The 20558-nt window shown below is 39.7% G+C and overlaps 1 protein-coding gene across 1 annotated transcript in view; it reads left to right on the plus strand.

Moving 5' to 3' along the window:
* Positions 1-20558, plus strand: part of LOC139756390 (uncharacterized) — a 70351-nt gene that overhangs the window by 28973 nt on the left and 20820 nt on the right. The window contains exons 3-6 of the mRNA XM_071675792.1: positions 2076-3075; positions 13088-13281; positions 17688-17894; positions 18868-18990. Coding sequence (XP_071531893.1) covers positions 2076-3075; positions 13088-13281; positions 17688-17894; positions 18868-18990 — 1524 coding nt within the window. The remainder of the gene's footprint in view (positions 1-2075; positions 3076-13087; positions 13282-17687; positions 17895-18867; positions 18991-20558) is intronic.

Consider the following 20558-nt stretch of genomic DNA (forward strand, 5'->3'; position numbering starts at 1 on the left):
TGGGTAATACTTTTTCCCCTGTACTGAAGATACATGATAGTGATAAGAATGATGATATTGATAGCTATATAGATATTAATGATAGTATGGATGAAAATGATAATTATAATTTTCTTTCTATCATACATGTTTCTTATTTTCAGAGCATGAGTGAGTTAGTGATAGGAACAGATGATTGATCCATAGAGTAAAAATCCATGCCTGGCTCTTTCCTCTGTTTCCATTGTTTGAAAGTAATACATAGTAATACAGGAGAGGATTTCCAGCTCCTGTAAAGCTCCCACCCCACAGTTGGTTTTTTGATATGCATGAGATATGGGGCAGTATTCTTTTTCCACAGGGATGATAATATTAGTAATGATAATTATTATAATAATGATAACGATTATTCACTCTTCTTTTCTGAGGGCCCGTGCAGGTCTTCACCTTGGCCTCCACAAGATAATGATCAGACATCCCTCCATATATATATATATATATATATATATATATATTATTTTTTTTTTATTATACTTTGTCGCTGTCTCCCGCGTTTGCGAGGTAGCGCAAGGAAACAGACGAAAGAAATGGCCCCCCCCCCCCCATACACATGTATATACATACGTCCACACACTCAAATATACATACCTACACAGCTTTCCATGGTTTACCCCAGACGCTTCACATGCCTTGATTCAATCCACTGACAGCACGTCAACCCCGGTATACCACATCGCTCCAATTCACTCTATTCCTTGCCCTCCTTTCACCCTCCTGCATGTTCAGGCCCCGATCACACAAAATCTTTTTCACTCCATCTTTCCACCTCCAATTTGGTCTCCCTCTTCTCCTCGTTCCCTCCACCTCCGACACATATATCCTCTTGGTCAATCTTTCCTCACTCATTCTCTCCATGTGCCCAAACCACTTCAAAACACCCTCTTCTGCTCTCTCAACCACGCTCTTTTTATTTCCACACATCTCTCTTACCCTTACGTTACTCACTCGATCAAACCACCTCACACCACACATTGTCCTCAAACATCTCATTTCCAGCACATCCATCCTCCTGCGCACAACTCTATCCATAGCCCACGCCTTGCAACCATACAACATTGTTGGAACCACTATTCCTTCAAACATACCCATTTTTGCTTTCCGAGATAATGTTCTCGACTTCCACACATTCTTCAAGGCCCCCAGAATTTTCGCCCCCTCCCCCACCATATGATTCACTTCTGCTTCCATGGTTCCATCCGCTGCCAGATCCACTCCCAGATATCTAAAACACTTTACTTCCTCCAGTTTTTCTCCATTCAAACTTACCTCCCAATTGACTTGACCCTCAACCCTACTGTACCTAATAACCTTGCTCTTATTCACATTTACTCTTAACTTTCTTCTTTCACGCACTTTACCAAACTCAGTCACCAGCTTCTGCAGTTTCTCACATGAATCAGCCACCAGCGCTGTATCATCAGCGAACAACAACTGACTCACTTCCCAAGCTCTCTCATCCACAACAGACTTCATACTTGCCCCTCTTTCCAAAACTCTTGCATTCACCTCCCAAACAACCCCATCCATAAACAAATTAAACAACCATGGAGACATCACACACCCCTGCCGCTAACCTACATTCACTGAGAACCAATCACTTTCCTCTCTTCCTACACGTACACATGCCTTACATCCTCGATAAAAACTTTTCACTGCTTCTAACAACTTGCCTCCCACACCATATATTCTTAATACCTTCCACAGAGCATCTCTATCAACTCTATCATATGCCTTCTCCAGATCCATAAATGCTACATACAAATCCATTTGTTTTTCCAAGTATTTCTCGCATGCATTCTTCAAAGCAAACACCTGATCCACACATCCTCTACCACTTCTGAAAGCACACTGCTCTTCCCCAATCTGATGCTCTGTACATGCCTTCACCCTCTCAGTGACAATGTATAATAAAAAAAAATAATATATGGTTATGTGATAGTGTTACTTGTTACTTAGCAGTTTGAATAGTGTTATGAATAAATTTGATGAGTTGGGTAAAAGTTTGAGAAAAATAAATGTGCCCTAATCCTTTGCAGGTAATGAGAAAAATGATGAAAGCAAAGAGAAAAGCTCACAAGGATCTTAGAGATGAACTGATATATGAACAAAAAGGCTTAGTAAATGACGAGAATGCTATAGAGGCTAAGAATGTGACCAAAGACCTTACTGAAGTTAACAAGCAAGGAAAAAAATCTAAGGAAAATAAGGGTAAAAGTGATCATGTAAAGAGTAAAGTTTATGAAATGTTTGAGAAAAAAGAATTTAGTGGGAAAAGACAAGAGATGGTGAGTGATAATGGTGCTTCTAATGAGGGAAAAAAAGATATGCAGAGTAAAGTACACCTTATTTTTGATGGTGAAGAAAATGAGGGAAAAAAAGATATTCAGAGTAAAGTACACCATATTTTTGATGATGAAGAAAATGAGGGGAAAAAAGATATTCAGAGTAAAGTACACTATATTTTTGATGATGGAGGAAATATTCATGTTCAGCTCAAAGATTTTAGTATGGACAAGTCAAAAGATAGAAGATCCACCTTGAACAGGAATGGAGAAATCAGGCCCAAGAAAAATTCTGAAACCTTTAGAGGTGATTTTCAGAGGAAGAAAAAGACTCAATTTTGTGATTTTGAGGAAAATGACATGATGACACAGTATGAAGGCATCTGGGTAAGGCGGGAAATGGTTGAAAGACTTAATGCTGTGAAAGCAGAGAAACTGCAATGCATATATGCTGCAAGAGCAGGCACAAGCAGTGCAGAAGAGTTGACAAGAGGGGAACAGATAACCCTCCAGCGAATCATGAAGAAGGAGAAGCGGTTTGAGCATCGACAGCTAACTATGAAACTAGCAAAGCTCAGATTGAAAAGAGAGGGCAAATGGCCTGGAGCACAAAACACCATGAGGAGAGGAGGAAATATAGAGCATTTGCCTGTGAAAAACTACAGCAGCCCAAAATCTCATGACTCTGAAGTGGCCAGATTTGATGGTTTTTGGGTCAAGAAGGAATCAGCGGATCGACTGAATAGACTTAAAGGTTAGTGTCATTTTTTTGGACTTCATGGTTTAGGTGTGTAATTTAAATAAAACTCTGGTTATGTGATTAGAATTGAGCTATGCACCTCAGTTTTTTGTAATTAAATGGTGTTCATATTATTGTTATTATTATTATTATTATTATTATTATTATTATTACTATTATTATTATTATCATTATTATTATTTATTTATTTTGCTTTGTTGCTGTCTCCCGCATTAGCGAGGTAGCACAAGGAAACAGACGAAAGAATGGCCCAACCCACCCACATACACATGTATATACATACATGTCCATACACGCAAATATACATACCTATACATCTCAACGTATACATGTATATACACACACAGACACATACATATATACACGTGTACATAATTCATACTGTCTGCCTTTATTCATTCACATCGCCACACATGTAATAACAACCCCCTCCCCCCTCATGTGTGCGAGGTAGTGCTCGGAAAAGACAACAAAGGCCCCATTCGTTCACACTCAGTCTCTAGCAGTCATGTTATAATGCACTGAAACCACAGCTCCCTTTCCACATCCAGGCCCCACAGAACTTTCCATGATTTACCCCAGACGCTTCACATGCCCTGGTTCAATCCATTGACAGCACGTCGGCCCCGATATACCACATCGTTCTAATTCACTCTGTTCCTTGCATGCTTTCATCCTCCTGCATGTTCAGGCCCCGATCACTCAAAATCTTTTTCACTCCATCTTTCCACCTCCAATTTGGTCTCCCACTTCTCCTCGTTCCCTCCACCTCTGACACATATATCCTCTTTGTCAATCTTTCCTCACTCATTCTCTCCATGTGACCGAACCATTTCAAAACACCCTCTTCTGCTCTCTCAACCACACTCTTTTTTATTACCACACATCTCTCTTACCCTATTATTACTTACTCGATCAAACCACCTCACACCACATATTGTCCTCAAACATCTCATTTCCAGCACATCCATCCTCCTGCGCACAACTCTATCCGTAGCCCACGCCTCACAACCATACAACATTGTTGGAACCACTATTCCTTCAAACATAGCCATTTTTACTTTCCGAGATAATGTTCTTGACTTCCACGCACTCTTCAACGCTCCCAGTGCTGTATCATCAGTGAACAACAACTGACTCACTTCCCACGCTCTCTCATCCACAACAGACTGCATACTTGCACCTCTTTCCAAAACTCTTGCATTCACCTCCCTAACAATCCCATCCATAAACAAATTAAACAACCATGGAGACATCACACACCCCTGCTGCAAACTTACATTCACTGAGAACCAATCACTTTCCTCTCTTCCTACACGTACAGATGCCTTACATCCTTGATAAAAACTTTTCACTGCTTCTAACAACTTGCCTCCCACACCATATATTCTTAATACCTTCCACAGAGCATCTCTATCAACTCTATCTTATGCCTTCTCCAGATCCATAAATGCTACATACAAATACATTTGCTTTTCTAAGTATTTCTCACATACATTCTTCAAAGCAAACACCTGATCCACACATCCTCTAACACTTCTGAAACCACACTGCTCTTCCCCAGTCTGATGCTCTGTACATGCCTTCACCCTCTCACTCAATACCCTCCCATATAATTTCCCAGGAATACTCAACAAACTTATACCTCTGTAATTTGAGCACTCACCTTTGTCCCCTTTGCCTTTGTACAATGGCACTATGTAGGCATTCCGTCAATCCTCAGGCACCTCACCATGAGTCATATATATATTTATTTATTCATTTATTTTGCTTTGTCGCTGTCTCCTGCGTTTGCGAGGTAGCGCAAGGAAACAGACGAAAGAAATGGCCCAACCCACCCCCCATACACATGTATATATATACACGTCCACACACGAAAATATACATACCTATACATCTCAATGTACACATATATATACACACACAGACACATACATATATACTCATGCACACAATTCACACTGTCTGCCGTTATTCATTCCCATCGCCACCTCGCCACACATGGAATACCATCCCCCTCCCCCCTCGTGTGTAAGGTAGCGCTAGGAAAAGACAACAAAGGCCCCATTCGTTCACACTCAGTCTCTAGCTGTCATGCAATAATGCCTGAAACCACAGCTCCCTTTCCACAATCAGGCCCCACACAACTTTCCATGGTTTACCCCAGACGCTTCACATGCCCTGATTCAATCCACTGACAGCACGTCAACCCCGGTATACCACATCGATCCAATTCACTCTATTCCTTGCCCTCCTTTCACCCTCTTGCATGTTCAGGCCCCGATCACTCAAAATCTTTTTCACTCCATCTTTCCACCTCCAATTTGGTCTCCCACTTCTCGTTCCCTCCACCTCCGACACATATATCCTCTTGGTCAATCTTTCCTCACTCATTCTCTCCATGTGCCCAAACCATTTCAAAACACCCTCTTCTGCTCTCTCAACCACGCTCTTTTTATTTCCACACATCTCTCTTACCCTTACATTACTTACTCGATCAAAACACCTCACACCACACATTGTCCTCAAACATCTCATTTCCAGCACATCCACCCTCCTGCGCACAACTCTATCCATTGCCCACGCCTCGCAACCATACAACATTGTTGGAACCACTATTCCTTCAAACATACCCATTTTTGCTTTCCAAGATAATGTTCTCGACTTCCACACATTCTTCAAGGCTCCCAGGATTTTCGCCCCCTCCCCCACCCTATGATTCACTTCCGCTTCCATGGTTCCATCCGCTGCCAAATCCACTCCCAGATATCTAAAACACTTTACTTCCTCCAGTTTTTCTCCATTCAAACTTACCTCCCAATTGATTTGACCCTCAACCCTACTGTACCTAATAACCTTGCTCTTATTCACATTTACTCTTAACTTTCTTCTTTCACACACTTTACCAAACTCAGTCACCAGCTTCTGCAGTTTCTCACATGAATCAGCCACCAGCGCAGTATCATCAGTGAACAACAACTGACTCACTTCCCAAGCTCTCTCATCCACAACAGACTTCATACTTGCCCCTCTTTCCAGAACTCTTGCATTCACCTCCCTAACAACCCCATCCATAAACAAATTAAACAACCATGGAGACATCACACACCCCTGCCGCAAACCTACATTCACTGAGAACCAATCACTTTCCTCTCTTCCTACACGTACACATGCCTTACATCCTCGATAAAAACTTTTCACTGCTTCTAACAACTTTCCTCCCACACCATATATTCTTAATACCTTCCACAGAGCATCTCTATCAACTCTATCATATGCCTTCTCCAGATCCATAAATGCTACATACAAATCCATTTGCTTTTCTAAGTATTTCTCACATACATTCTTCAAAGCAAACACCTGATCCACACATCCTCTACCACTTCTGAAACCACACTGCTCTTCCCCAATCTGATGCTCTGTACATGCCTTCACCTTCTCAATCAATACCCTCCCGTATAATTTACCAGGAATACTCAACAAACTTATACCTCTGTAATTTGAGCAATCACTTTTATCCCCTTTGCCTTTGTACAATGGCACTATGCACGCATTCCGCCAATCCTCAGGCACCTCACCATGAGTCATACATACATTAAATAACCTTACCAACCAGTCAACAATACAGTCACCCCCTTTTTTAATAGATTCCACTGCAATACCATCCAAACCTGCTGCCTTGCCGGCTTTCATCTTCTGCAAAGCTTTTATTACCTCATCTCTCTTTACCAAATCATTTTCCCTAACCCTCTCACTTTGCACACCACCTCGACCAAAAATATATATATATATATATATATATATATATATATATATATATATATATATATATATATATATATATATTTTTTTTTTTTTTTTTTTTTTTTTTTTGCTTTGTCGCTGTCTCCCGCGTTTGCGAGGCAGCGCAAGGAAACAGACGAAAGAAATGGCCCAACCCACCCCCATACACATGTATATACATACGTCCACACACGCAAATATACATACCTACACAGCTTTCCATGGTTTACCCCAGACGCTTCACATGCCTTGATTCAATCCACTGACAGCACGTCAACCCCGGTATACCACATCGCTCCAATTCACTCTATTCCTTGCCCTCCTTTCACCCTCCTGCATGTTCAGGCCCTGATCACACAAAATCTTTTTCACTCCATCTTTCCACCTCCAATTTGGTCTCTCTCTTCTCCTCGTTCCCTCCACCTCCGACACATATATTCTCTTGGTCAATCTTTCCTTACTCATTCTCTCCATGTGCCCGAACCATTTCAAAACACCCTCTTCTGCTCTCTCAACCACGCTCCTTTTATTTCCACACATCTCTCTTACCCTTATGTTACTTACTCGATTAAACCACCTCACACCACACATTGTCCTCAAACATCTCATTTCCAGCACATCCATCCTCCTGTGCACAACTCTATCCATAGCCCACGCCTCGCAACCATACAACATTGTTGGAACCACTATTCCTTCAAACATACCCATTTTTGCTTTCCGAGATAATGTTCTCGACTTCCACACATTCTTCAAGGCTCCCAGAATTTTCGCCCCCTCCCACACCCTGTGATCCACTTCTGCTTCCATGGTTCCATCCGCTGCCAGATCCACTCCCAGATATCTAAAACACTTCACTTCCTTCAGTTTTTCTCCATTCAAACTCACCTCCCAATTGACTTGACCCTCAACCCTACTGTACCTAATAACCTTGCTCTTATTCACATTTACTCTTAACTTTCTTCTTTCACACACTTTATCAAACTCAGTCACCAGCTTCTGCAGTTTCTCACATGAATCAGCCACCAGCGCTGTATCATCAGCGAACAACAACTGACTCACTTCCCAAGCTCTCTCATCCCCAACAGACTTCATACTTGCCCCTCTTTCCAAAACTCTTGCATTCACCTCCCTAACAACCCCATCCATAAACAAATTAAACAACCATGGAGACATCACACACCCCTGCCGCAAACCTACATTCACTGAGAACCAATCACTTTCCTCTCTTCCTACATGTACACATGCCTTACATCCTCGATAAAAACTTTTCACTGCTTCTAACAACTTGCCTCCCACATCATATATATATATATATATATATATATATATATATATATATATATATATATATATAATATATATTGTATTATATTTTATTGTACTTTGTTGCTATCTCTTGCATTAACGAGGTAGCACAAGGAAACAGATGAAAGAATGGGCCCAACCCACCCACATACACATGTATATACGTACACGTCCACACACGCTCTTATACATGCCTCTACATTTCAGCGTATACATATATATACGTACACAGACATATACATATATACAGATGTACATAACTCATACTTGCTGCCTTTATTAATTCCCATCGCCACCCCTATGAGTCCATGGGGAAAATGAAAGACAGTAAGTTCCCAAGTGCACTTTTGTGTAGTAATCATATCATCAGGTGAGATACAAGAAAGAAATATAACAATTAGTTGATATACAATGAAGAGACCTAGCTAGGACGCCATTTTGTATACAAGTGATTGTCCAAGACGGGCAACAAGCATATCATAAACTTATTATGTTTACAAATTTTATCAACAATAAAGTTATCCAATTTGTGTAGACCTTCACTAATATTTAGGTTATAATTCTTTGTGTATTTAATAATAGAAGATTCAATGATAATTCTCGTGGTACTGGAGTTAGAGTTAATAACTGAGATGGCATTACTCCAATCAATACAATGATCATAGTTTTTAATGTGATTAACAAGGCATCTGATTCTTATCCTGTTCTTATGCTATATTTAAGCTGCTTAAGTCTAACAGATAGATCCTTACCAGTCTGCCCAACATAAAACTTATCACAATTTGTACATGGCACTTTATAGATGCATCCAGGAGAATTTTCTGGTAAGCTTCTGATTAAGATATTCTTAATAGTATTATTGTTGCTGAAGGCAACATTTACATTAAAGGATTTAAGCAACATGGGAAGTAAAGTAAAATTATTATCAAAAGGGAGAACTAATAGATTCTTGATGTCAATTGGAGGTTTGGGCTCAACTCCATAAAACCATTTCTTTGCTATCTTAAGAGATTTATCAATGAAAGTTCTAGGGTACTTTATCTTAGATCCAATAGAGTATATATTGTTCTTGTAGATAACGTTCTCGCCTCCCACACATTCTTCAACCCTTCCAGAACCTTCGCCCCACCCCCTACCACCCCACCCCACCCTGTGACTCACTTCCGCATCCATGGTTTCATCCTCTGCTAAATCCACTCCCAGATATCTAAAACATTTCACAAGGAGAAGTGGGAGACCAAATTGGAGGTGGAAGGATTGAGTGAAAAAGATTTTGAGTGATCGAGGCCTGAACATCTAGGAGGGTGAAAGGCTTGCAAGGAATAGAGTGAATTGGAACGATGTGGTATACCGGGGTCGACGTGCTGTCAATGGATTGAACCAGGGCATGTGAAGTGTCTGGGGTAAACCATGGAAAGTTCTGTGGGGCCTGGATGTGGAAAGGGAGCTGTGGTTTCGGTGCATTATTACGTGACAGCGAGAGACTGTGTGAACGAATGGGGCCTTTGTTGTCTTTTCCTAGCACTACCTGGCACACATGAGGGGGGAGGGGGTTGTTATTCCATGTGTGGCGAGGTGGCGATGGGAATAAATAAAGGCAGACAGTATGAATTATGTACATGTGTATATATGTATATGTCTGTGTGTGTATATATATGTGTACATTGTGATGTATAGGTATGTATATTTGCGTGTGTGGACGTGTATGTATATACATGTGTATGGGGGTGGGTTGGGCCATTTCTTTCGTCTATTTCCTTGCGCTGCCTCGCTAACGCGGGAGACAGCGACAGAGCAAAATAAATGAATAAATGAATATATTCACTTCCTCCAGTTTTTCTTTATTCAAACTTACCTTTCAGTTATTGACTTGTCCCTCAACCCTACTGAACCTAATAACCTTGCTCTTATTCACATTTACTCTAAGCTTTCTTCTTTCAAACACTTTACCAAACTCAGTCACCAACTTCTGCAGTTTCTCGCCTGAATCAGCCACCAGCACTGTATCGTCAGTGAATATCGTCAGCGAACAACAACTGACTCACTTCCCAAGCCCTCTCATCCGCAACAGACTGCATACTTGCCCCTCTCTCCAAAACTCTTGCATTCACCTCCCTAATAACCCATCCATAAACAAATTAAAGAACCATGGAGACATCATGCACACATTCTTCAAACCTTCCAGAACCTTCGCCCCCTCCCCCACCCTGTGACTCACTTCCGCTTCCATGGTTTCATCCTCGGCTAAATCCACTTCCAGATATCTAAAAATCTAAAACATTTCACAAGGAGAAGTGGGAGACCAAATTGGAGGTGGAAGGATGGAGTGAAAAAGATTTTGAGTAATCGGGGCCTGAACATCCAGGAGGGTGAAAGGTGTGCAAGGAATAGAGTGAATTGGAACGATGTGGTATACCGGGGTCGACGTGCTGTCAATGGATTGAACCAGGGCATGTGAAGCATCTGGGGTAAACCATGGAAAGTTCTGTGGGGCCTGGATGTGGAAAGGGAGCTGTGGTTTCGGTGCATTATTACATGACAGCTAGAGACTGAGTGTGAACGAGTGTGGCCTTTGTTGTCTTTTCCTAGCACTACCTGGCACACATGAGGGGGGAGGGGGTTGTTATTCCATGTGTGGCGAGGTGGCGATGGGAATAAATAAAGGCAGACAGTATGAATTATGTACATGATGTACATGTGTATATATGTATATGTCTGTGTGTGTATATATATGTGTACATTGAGATGTATAGGTATGTATATTTGCGTGTGTGGACGTGTATGTATATACATGTGTATGTGGGTGGTTGGGCCATTTCTTTTGTCTGTTTCCTTGCGCTACCTTGCTAACGCGGGAGACAGCGACAAAGCAAAATAAATGAATAAATAAATATATTCACTTCCTCCAGTTTTTCTTTATTCAAACTTACCTTTCAATTATTAACTTGTCCCTCAACCCTACTGAACCTAATAACCTTGCTCTTATTCACATTTACTCTAAGCTTTCTTCTTTCAAACACTTTACCAAACTCAGCCACCAACTTCTGCAGTTTCTCGCCTGAATCAGCCACCAGCACTGTATCATCAGTGAATATCATCAGCGAACAACAACTGACTCACTTCCCAAGCCCTCTCATCCGCAACAGACTGCATACTTGCCCCTCTCTCCAAAACTCTTGCATTCACCTCCCTAATAACCCATCCATAAACAAATTAAAGAACCATGGAGACATCATGCACCCCTGCCACAAACCGACACTCACTGGGAACCATTCGCTTTCCTCTCTTCCTACTCGTACACATGCCTTACATCCTTGATAAAATATTTTCACTGCTTCTAGGAACTTTTCTCCCACACTATATACTCTTGATACTTTCCACCGAGCATCTCTATCACCTGTATCATATGTTACATACAAATCCATATTTGTGTGTGTGTATGGTATTTTGCCTTTATTCTCTAAAAATTTATATAATTTACAAATGTCTCCGTGATGATATTTATAAATGTATGAGCAAAAAGTAATGATTTTTTTTTGGTAAACGTGCACCCCAACTGCCCTGCTAAACTTAATAACCTTGCTTTTATTCGCGTGTACTCTAAACTTACTTCTTTCACTCAGTCTCCCAAACCAGCAGTTTGTTACTCATATCTGTCATCAGTGCTGTCTCGTCAACAAACAACAACTGACTCACTTCTCATCCTCCCCCAAACACACATACGTACACACACACACAGACTGCATACTCGCCCATCTCTCCAAGATCCTTGACTTTACCTTTCTCACCACCATATCCATAAACTTGTTAAATAACCATGATGACACCACATATACCTTACTGCAGACCCATCCTCACTTGGAATCATCCACTCACCTTTCTTGCTACCTACTCACACACTCATTTTTCTGTGGGTTTTTCTTAGAAGTATGGATATCTCTCAATATGTTTTACTTTTTGTTTGCCCTTCCACTGAGAGACTTTGATGTATTAGATAATCTTTCAGACTTTTCTGAAAGAATTAGAAAACTACAGTAACTGAATCATTGGGGTTAGAGTTTTTCTCTTGCATATTATCATAAAAGTGAAATGGATAACTCTGTAAATGTGTTGAGGCCTACTTTCATTTAAATCTGTAGTTTCCAGTTCTTTGTCTAAATGAAAGCTTCTGGAGTTTGTTTTTATCTTTCATAGTCTGTTGGTTTTATGAGTAACTTTACACCTTAGCATTTTCTGCTGTGCCCTTTTTAGCATTAGGTTCAGGAAGAAAAATTTAGACAGAGCCTTCTGATGTTGAGGTTCATCTCTTAAGGGTTAATTAGATTAGCCCTACATTTGTTTTCACATCCCAGTTTTTCCTTTAATTCCCACATGACCATTTCTTGGATCTTGATACTAAGATGCCAAGGCATAAACTACACAGTGGTTCGTGAGTGATAATGATGGAAAGTTGCATGATGTCACCTCACAATTGCACCATGACATCATAGTTCTGGTTGTGTTGCTGTATGGTTTTTACTTCTCTGTGAATGTCAGTCAGCTGGCTTTGCTATTGTTATTTTTTGGCAGGGAAATAAAGCAGTGGGCGTTAAAGCCCTTTAAGAAAGTGCTCTTTCAGATGCTTGAAGGACTCGGCTTATGGTCGTGGAATGTTTTTTTTGTGCTTTATAAACACCTTCTTTGACTATAAAGCAGTAAAGTACTGAAAAGATATTATATAGTGTATCTGGGTTGGGCTTATATAAGGGAAGGATTTTATAGCCAAATCCTTTCTTCAGTCATTAAATAAGTTTTGTGCCTGTTTTCACACTAATACTTAGATCTTTTCAAAAGTTATAAAGTTATCAGTGATTATGCATTCTTTTAGGCAAATATGTGACCATTTCTTTGTAATAAATCATATATTGTTGCATTACAGAGAGATTTATATCAGAAGGTGTTTCTGAAGAAGAGCTGAAGAAAATAATGCAAAAGGAACGGCGGTTAGAAGAACGTATATTGAAAAATGAAAGGAAACTTGTATGCCTTAAGTGTCGCAAACCAGGTCATATGGTTTCTGATTGTCCTGAATTGGTCGATGCTAATGAAGGACAGACAACTATTTGTTATATTGTAAGTACCCATGAGGTTTCCCTGTATTGGTGTTATATTTTTGTCACCATTAAGTTCAATGGTGTGTATCTGCTTATAATGCATATGGACAGCTGGCAGAAGAATTAGCTGGGATATAACTACCACATGTATGGGTGCTGGTTGTGGACTATAGGTGAGAATGTGTGGAGGAGGGTGTCAGATGAAATGTTTAAGGACAATGTAAGGTGTTAGTGAGTCATAGAGTGAGTGAGGGGGTGGTTTTGGGAGCACTGAAGACTGTGTGGAAAGATCATTATCTGGGAAAGCAGGAATGGGCTATAGATAAGACTGCAGAGGAAGGCGGGTGTGTTGGAAATGAAATGTTGAAGGACAATATGTGGTGTGAGGTGGTTTGATTAAGTAAGTAATGGAAAGGTAAGATAGAGGTTTGGTAATGAAAAAAAGTGTGGTTGAGAGAGCTGAAATGATTTGGACATTAGGAGGGAATGAGTTAGCTAAAGGTTGACAAAGAGTGTGTATGTGTCAAAAGTGGAGAGAGCAAAGAAATGAGGGAGACCAAATTGGAGATGGAAGGATGGAGTGAAAAAGATTGAGTGATTGTGCCTGAAGATGCAAGAGGGTGAAAATCGTGTATGGGTTAGAGCAAATTGAGATGCTGTGGTATACAGGGGTCATCTTGCTGTCAGTGGACTGAACTAGGGCATGTGAAGCATCTGGGGTAAACCATTGAAAGGTCTGTGGATCCTGATTGTGGATAGAGTGATGTAGTTTCAGTGCAGTACACATGACAGCTGGAGAATGGATGTGCCTTTCTTTATTTATTCCTGCCTCTACCTTGCTGATATGGGAAATGGTGATTAAGTATGAAAGAGAGCAAGAAAGATTTTGATTGGATCAGTGGACTCTTAAAAGGAACTTTGGGCTCATATCTTATCTGATTATGGAGAATTGTTTTGTGTAATTTGTTGTTATATGTGTAGGTCCTTGGCAGAACATACTTAGATAATCATTGGTGTAATTACTTTATTTTTTTATGGTTTTGAATTGCTAGATTTAGAACACTGATCCATGTATTTTGAGTTCCTCTTGTATATAAACCTTTTTTGTCTGGTCCATTTACAGGACTGGAGCAAGTTTGTGAGAAATTATGGATAAATGTAATGCAGCAATACAAAGGTGGAGACAAGTTTAGATAGCTATCAGTAGTTATGTTTTCATTATTTTAAGGTAATATGAAATTTTTACTTTCCAAAGAATCCCTTCTAATGTAGAAATAAATCTTTTCCATTATTATTATTTTTTTCATTATACTTGATCACCGTTTTCCACATCAGCAAGGTATATCGCCAGGAAACGGACAAAGAATGGCTCATCCACTAATTTACTCATATATATGCATAAACATACATACATGCACATATACATACACATACATGTCAACATATATACATACATATACACACCTTGACACTGCATTATGCACAGGGAGCCAGTGGATAAAGATAAAGTTATATTTGCATACAGTGTTAATAGATGATTTGTTTCCTTTTCCTCTTTATACATTTTACTACATTCTTGAGACATTCTTGAGAAGCTGTGGGTACAGATTATGCCACTCTTCACAAATGGCCACCTCAATCTTGGGAACACTGCTAGTATCCTTCTCTGAAATTCGGGGCCTAATGATGCTCCACAAGCTGTCTATCAGATTAATATCTGGGCTCTTTCTAGGCCAGTCATTGATTAAGTTGATTCCAAAGTCAGTAAGCCACTGCTTCACAGATTTTGCTGTCTGGCAAGGAGCGCCGTCCTGCATGAACATGTCTGCATGGCACTTATGATTACAGTCTGGTAAATAGTTCATCAGTAGCTGGAGGTAGTTGTGCTGATTCATGGTGTGATGTCTGGGCAGTATGAGTGCTGATTCATGGTGTGATGTCTGGGCAGTATGACAAAGTTAACAATTCCATAAACAACCCCAAACCATGAGAGAATCAGGGTATTTAACACTACTGAAAGTGTACTTAGGATTGAGAGGGGTCACTCCCGGGGTGCCGATAAACATGCTAATTCAGTTCTTAGTCACAGAAAACGTGGCTTCTTTGCTCCATAGCATGTGCTTCCATTTCCATTTGGTCTTATCCCACTGAAGGTATGTCGTGGCAAATGCAACCCTAGGCTGCCTTTGCATAAGGGTGAGGAGGTGCTTCTTCCGGGTTTGATGGCAGCTGAAGTGTAGGTTGTCGTGGATGCGTTAATGAACAATCTTTACTGACACTTCACTAGTCAGTCTTGGGTTTTTCCTTTTAATTCTCATGCTGACAAACATAGATTAGCTTCTAGCTGATGTTTCAGGTTGGTTAGTGTGCATGGTGAAGTCTTTCCATCTTCCCAGGTCTTCTCATGTGTGCTGGTATTGCCTTACCTCCACTGTTGTGAAATATTTTGTCCACACATGAATTGATTGGGCATTAGCTCCGTCTTCAATATTTCCCTTACTGGCTTGTATGCCTTGTACTCACTAAGAATTGAAGCTATTTGCTCTTTTGTCAAGTCCTTTCGCTTCCCAATTGTGGCTAGAGAGCATGAAAACCTTCTGCAATAGGGTATCAGAAGGGGACAAACTTGGATAGACCATCAACATTTATCAGCTTCCTACTGGTGATAAAAGGCAATTTGCAGTTGTTTTCCTGGGCATGCTAGTAGCTCTGCCCTTCTCATTGCTGCCTGATGCTTTACAAACAAAAATAATTCAGTGCTATGACTGCTAGGGATAGCGAGCTGGAAGTGGTCATGGGATTATGTGTTAGCCCTCTTTCGCATAATGCAGTGTCGAGGTGTGTACATACACAGACATATACTTATATACACATGTACATATTCATTCATACTTACTTGCCTTCATCCATGTCTTTATTAATTGTTGATTGCCATTGGAATTTATGTCAGAACATGGTAGCATTTTCATGTCATACAAAGTCTCTTTCCATGTTAACCTTTCTGAATGATAACATGTTTAGAATTAACTACTATAATTCATTTGTGTTTGAAGGTGTAAGATGAAACTATGGGTGAAATTAAGTGGTACTGTATATTTTGCATGTCATTTGCTGCCATTTTGATTATTTAGAATGAAGGGAATAGTTTTTACTGGACTGTGCTTGCTTCAGGTAACACCATGAGTGAAAAATCACCCTTGGCACAGCTGTATCATTGGGAATACAGTCTCATCAAAGAGATTCTCACTCCATAGGAGTGTACATTACCCCACTACTGGAAATAGTGCAGCCTTGAACTGTAGGAGTCTTTAGAAAGGACATTGGTAACACCAGGATTTCATAGAAATTGGTGCTTGGGTAATTATTTATATTTATTTATTTTGCTTTGTCGCTGTCTCCTGCGTTTGCGAGGTAGCGCAAGGAAACAGACGAAAGAAATGGCCCAACCCACCCCCATACACAATGTACATACATACATGTCCACACATGCAAATATACATACCTATACATCTCAATGTACACATATATATACACACACAGACACATACATATATACCCATGCACACAATTTACACTGTCTGCCTTTATTCATTCCCATCGCCACCTCACCACACATGGAATACCATCCCCCTCCCCCCTCATGTGTGCGAGGTAACACTAGGAAAAGACAACAAAGGCCCCATTTGTTCACACTCAGTCTCTAGCTGTCATGCAATAATGCCCGAAACCACAGCTCCCTTTCCACATCCAGGCCCCACACAACTTTCCATGGTTTACCCCAGACGCTTCACATGCCCTGATTCAATCCACTGACAGCACGTCAACCCTGGTATACCACATTGATCCAATTCACTCTATTCCTTGCCTGCCTTTCACCCTCCTGCATGTTCAGGCCCCGATCACACAAAATCTTTTTCACTCCATCTTTCCACCTCCAATTTGGTCTCCCACTTCTCCTCGTTCCCTCCACCTCCGACACATATATCCTCTTGGTCAATCTTTCCTCAGTCATTCTCTCCATGTGCCCAAACCATTTCAAAACACCCTCTTCTGCTCTCTCAACCACGCTTTTTTTATTTCCACACATCTCTCTTACCCTTACATTACTTACTCGATCAAACCACCTCACACCACACATTGTCCTCGCAACCATACAACATTGTTGGAACCACTTGGGTAATTATGAATTAATAAATAAATGCAAGAAATACGTTACAGTCACAGCATTTTAGTTACTGTGGGACTGTGGATGGGATCATTGTACAGCTGCTGAAATTTTAATGATTTTCTTTTGATTTTAGCATCTACAGTCATAATGTTTCTTGGTGGGTTATTTTCTTTCAAAACTTATTCATTATGACTTTTTGTATCCTCATTTCGATGTAAACTTACTGAAAACTCTTTAACTGAATTTTTTTCCATCAGTGTGGATCAACAGAGCATGTATCTCAAAATTGCTCTCTTAAACGGAAAGGGGCAGAATATTCCTATGCAACTTGCTTCATTTGTGGAGAGGTTGGCCACATATCCCGAGAATGTCCTGACAATCCTCGGGGTCTTTATCCCAATGGAGGAGCCTGTAGAGGATGTGGATCAGTTGAACATTTTGCAAAAGATTGTCCAGATAAACAGGTTAGTACTCTTGCCAATTTGCTGTAATTCTGTTTTCTGTATTTTCTGTCAACGAGTAGGCTGCCTTTACTGTATTACAAGATGGCATTCTTTACAAATTTCCTCTGACTGCCCCATAATTCTTTCCTTCTTGCATGTGTTTTCTGTCTTCCTTTACCTGTTCTTTGGTGTGCTTATTCAATTTCTTATAATTTCATAAAGATACTTTCGTATAGTCCTTATACACGGTCACTCTCCTTACATGTTCATGTGCATCACTGCACTCACTATGTCAATAAGTCTCCTTTAGAATATTGTATCCTTCTTATTTCCAAATCTTTCACGTCATCAGTTATCTGAACCTTACCTATTTTTCTTTGGAAATCCATGCATACTGCTTGCACTTCATGTTTTCTCTTTGTAGGACCATGTTTCACTGGCATACAAGTGTATGTTGCACTTCTGCTTCTAATGTATCTTAGCTTAATGTTATGGAATTAAAGTTTTCTTTTTTCTCTTCTTTGAGCTCATGCAATTTCCGTCTTTAAAATGTTTTCTGGTGGCTCGAGCTTCATATCAACGTCCTTGCAAAACGCATCATCCAGATAATTTAACTTTTACTCTATGTATGACTGTCTTCTTTCTGTTCAAAATTTTTTCTCAGTAATTCTCCCCTATGAAACCATGGCACTTCAATTTTATGTTCATTTGTGTTTGTCTCTAATGCTCTAAGAGATGTAGATGGATAGATAGGTGTTGTGCTTAGTCTTTCATATACTGCTGAATCTTAAAATATATGGAAGACTTTTACAGAATATAATAGGTTTACTCCCAGTATTTGGTCAATTGTATTTTAGTAAGTGGCCAGTGTTTGAGTGATAAGCTAAGCTTCCTTAAATTATGACATGTCAAAGATAAAGTTTAATGCCATAACAGGCTACATTTTCTAGAATTAAGTAACAAGCCATATATTTTGAAATATTGTTCTTTGTAGGTGAAGTATGAAGAATCAAACATCAGGTTGAATCGCATAGATAAAAATGCTGTTGAGGCTTTGGATATTGAAGAACCAGCAGATGCTTCGTGGGATGTCATTGCCAGTCCAAAAAAAGTCAAAGTAGTTAAATTTTGATGTAAAGCTGTTCTACTCTTCCGTTGTTGATAATTACAGTTTTGTATTGTAAGGAATATGCATGGGATTGCTGTTAGATTTTTTTTCCATTGTATTTGTTTATCCAGAATTCAAAATTCTTTTGGCCATTGTATTTATTTATTCAAAATTCAGAGTACTGTGTATTGTATATTGATGCTAGAACAGATTGCAGAGCTGGCAACATGTTTTCTTGATTATATTATTAAAATTTATTACTTCTTTATGCTCTTCATTCTAAAAGAAATAGAAGTGGCCATAGTTTTGTGATATTGTTTGTAAAATCCATGTCATTTAATTGTTAGGCCATCTCTATTTTGCCAGTCTGCAGAGTTAGGGGCCTCTAGTTCTCTAAAATTGATATCTATGAAGGATGCATGCTGTGTACTTCTCCATTTAAATGGGAATGGAGTTGAAAGGATATTAAACACAAAAAATTTTGCATTACTTTGTAAGTACATTGCTGATTGTTGTACTTGTAAATATCAATTAAACTTTGTAAGTACATTGCTGATTGTTGTACTTGTAAATATCAATTAATGTTTTATTGAATATGTTTGGGACATTACATGAATCATAGACTATAAGTAATACACTTTTATACAATTATCAAATAGCCTGAATGTCTTGAAGCTCCTTTAATTAATATCAAAGAGACTTCAAAATATTCAGGCTTTTTGATAAAGTGTATTAAAACGTAGTACTCTGATTCATGTAATGTTCAAAACAAATTCAGTAACATATCTATCACTATTCATAAGTACAACCATTAACACTGTACATACAAAATACAGTACATTTTTTTGAGAAACCAACTTTACCATACTTCTTTCTCAATTCAGATGAACCAATTTAGCTTTAAGGGGAAAGTAGACCTGGTAAGAGATGCAGATGCAAAAAACATAGAAACAAAAATGAATGTATTGAAATATGGTATACTTGTGTTGATATGTCATCAGTGGACTGAACTAGGGCATGTGAAACATCCAGGGTTAAGTATAAAAAAATCTTTGGGGCCTGGTTGTGGGTAGTGCACTGTGGTTTTGGTGCATTACACATAACAGCCACAGACTGTGGGGAAACAGTGATCAGCTCGTGTAGGGATGTTAGTGGAAGTGGCCTTTCTGTCTTTTTCCTGGTGCTACCTCGCTGATGCAGGGGGTGGTAATACTGTTTCCTGTGGGGTGGAGTGGCACCAGGAATGGATGAAGGTGAATGATTATAAATATGTGAGTGAGTATTTTGAAGGTTTGTTGAATTTGTTTGATGATAGAGTGGCAGATATGGGGTGTTTTGGTTGGGGTAGTGTGCAAAGTGAGAGGGTCAGGGAGAATGGTTTGGTAAGCAGAGAAGAGGTACTGAAAGCTTTTCTGAAGATGAAAGCCAGCAATTTGATGGGTTTGAATGGCATTGCAGTGGACTTTATTAAAAAAGGGGGTGACTTGTGTTCTTGATTGGTTGGTAAGGATATTCATTGTATGTGTGGATCATGGTGAAGTGCCTGAGGATTGGTGGAATGCATGTACACTGTCATT

This window comes from Panulirus ornatus, chromosome 21 (genome assembly GCF_036320965.1).
Source record: "Panulirus ornatus isolate Po-2019 chromosome 21, ASM3632096v1, whole genome shotgun sequence".
NCBI lineage: Eukaryota > Metazoa > Arthropoda > Malacostraca > Decapoda > Palinuridae > Panulirus > Panulirus ornatus.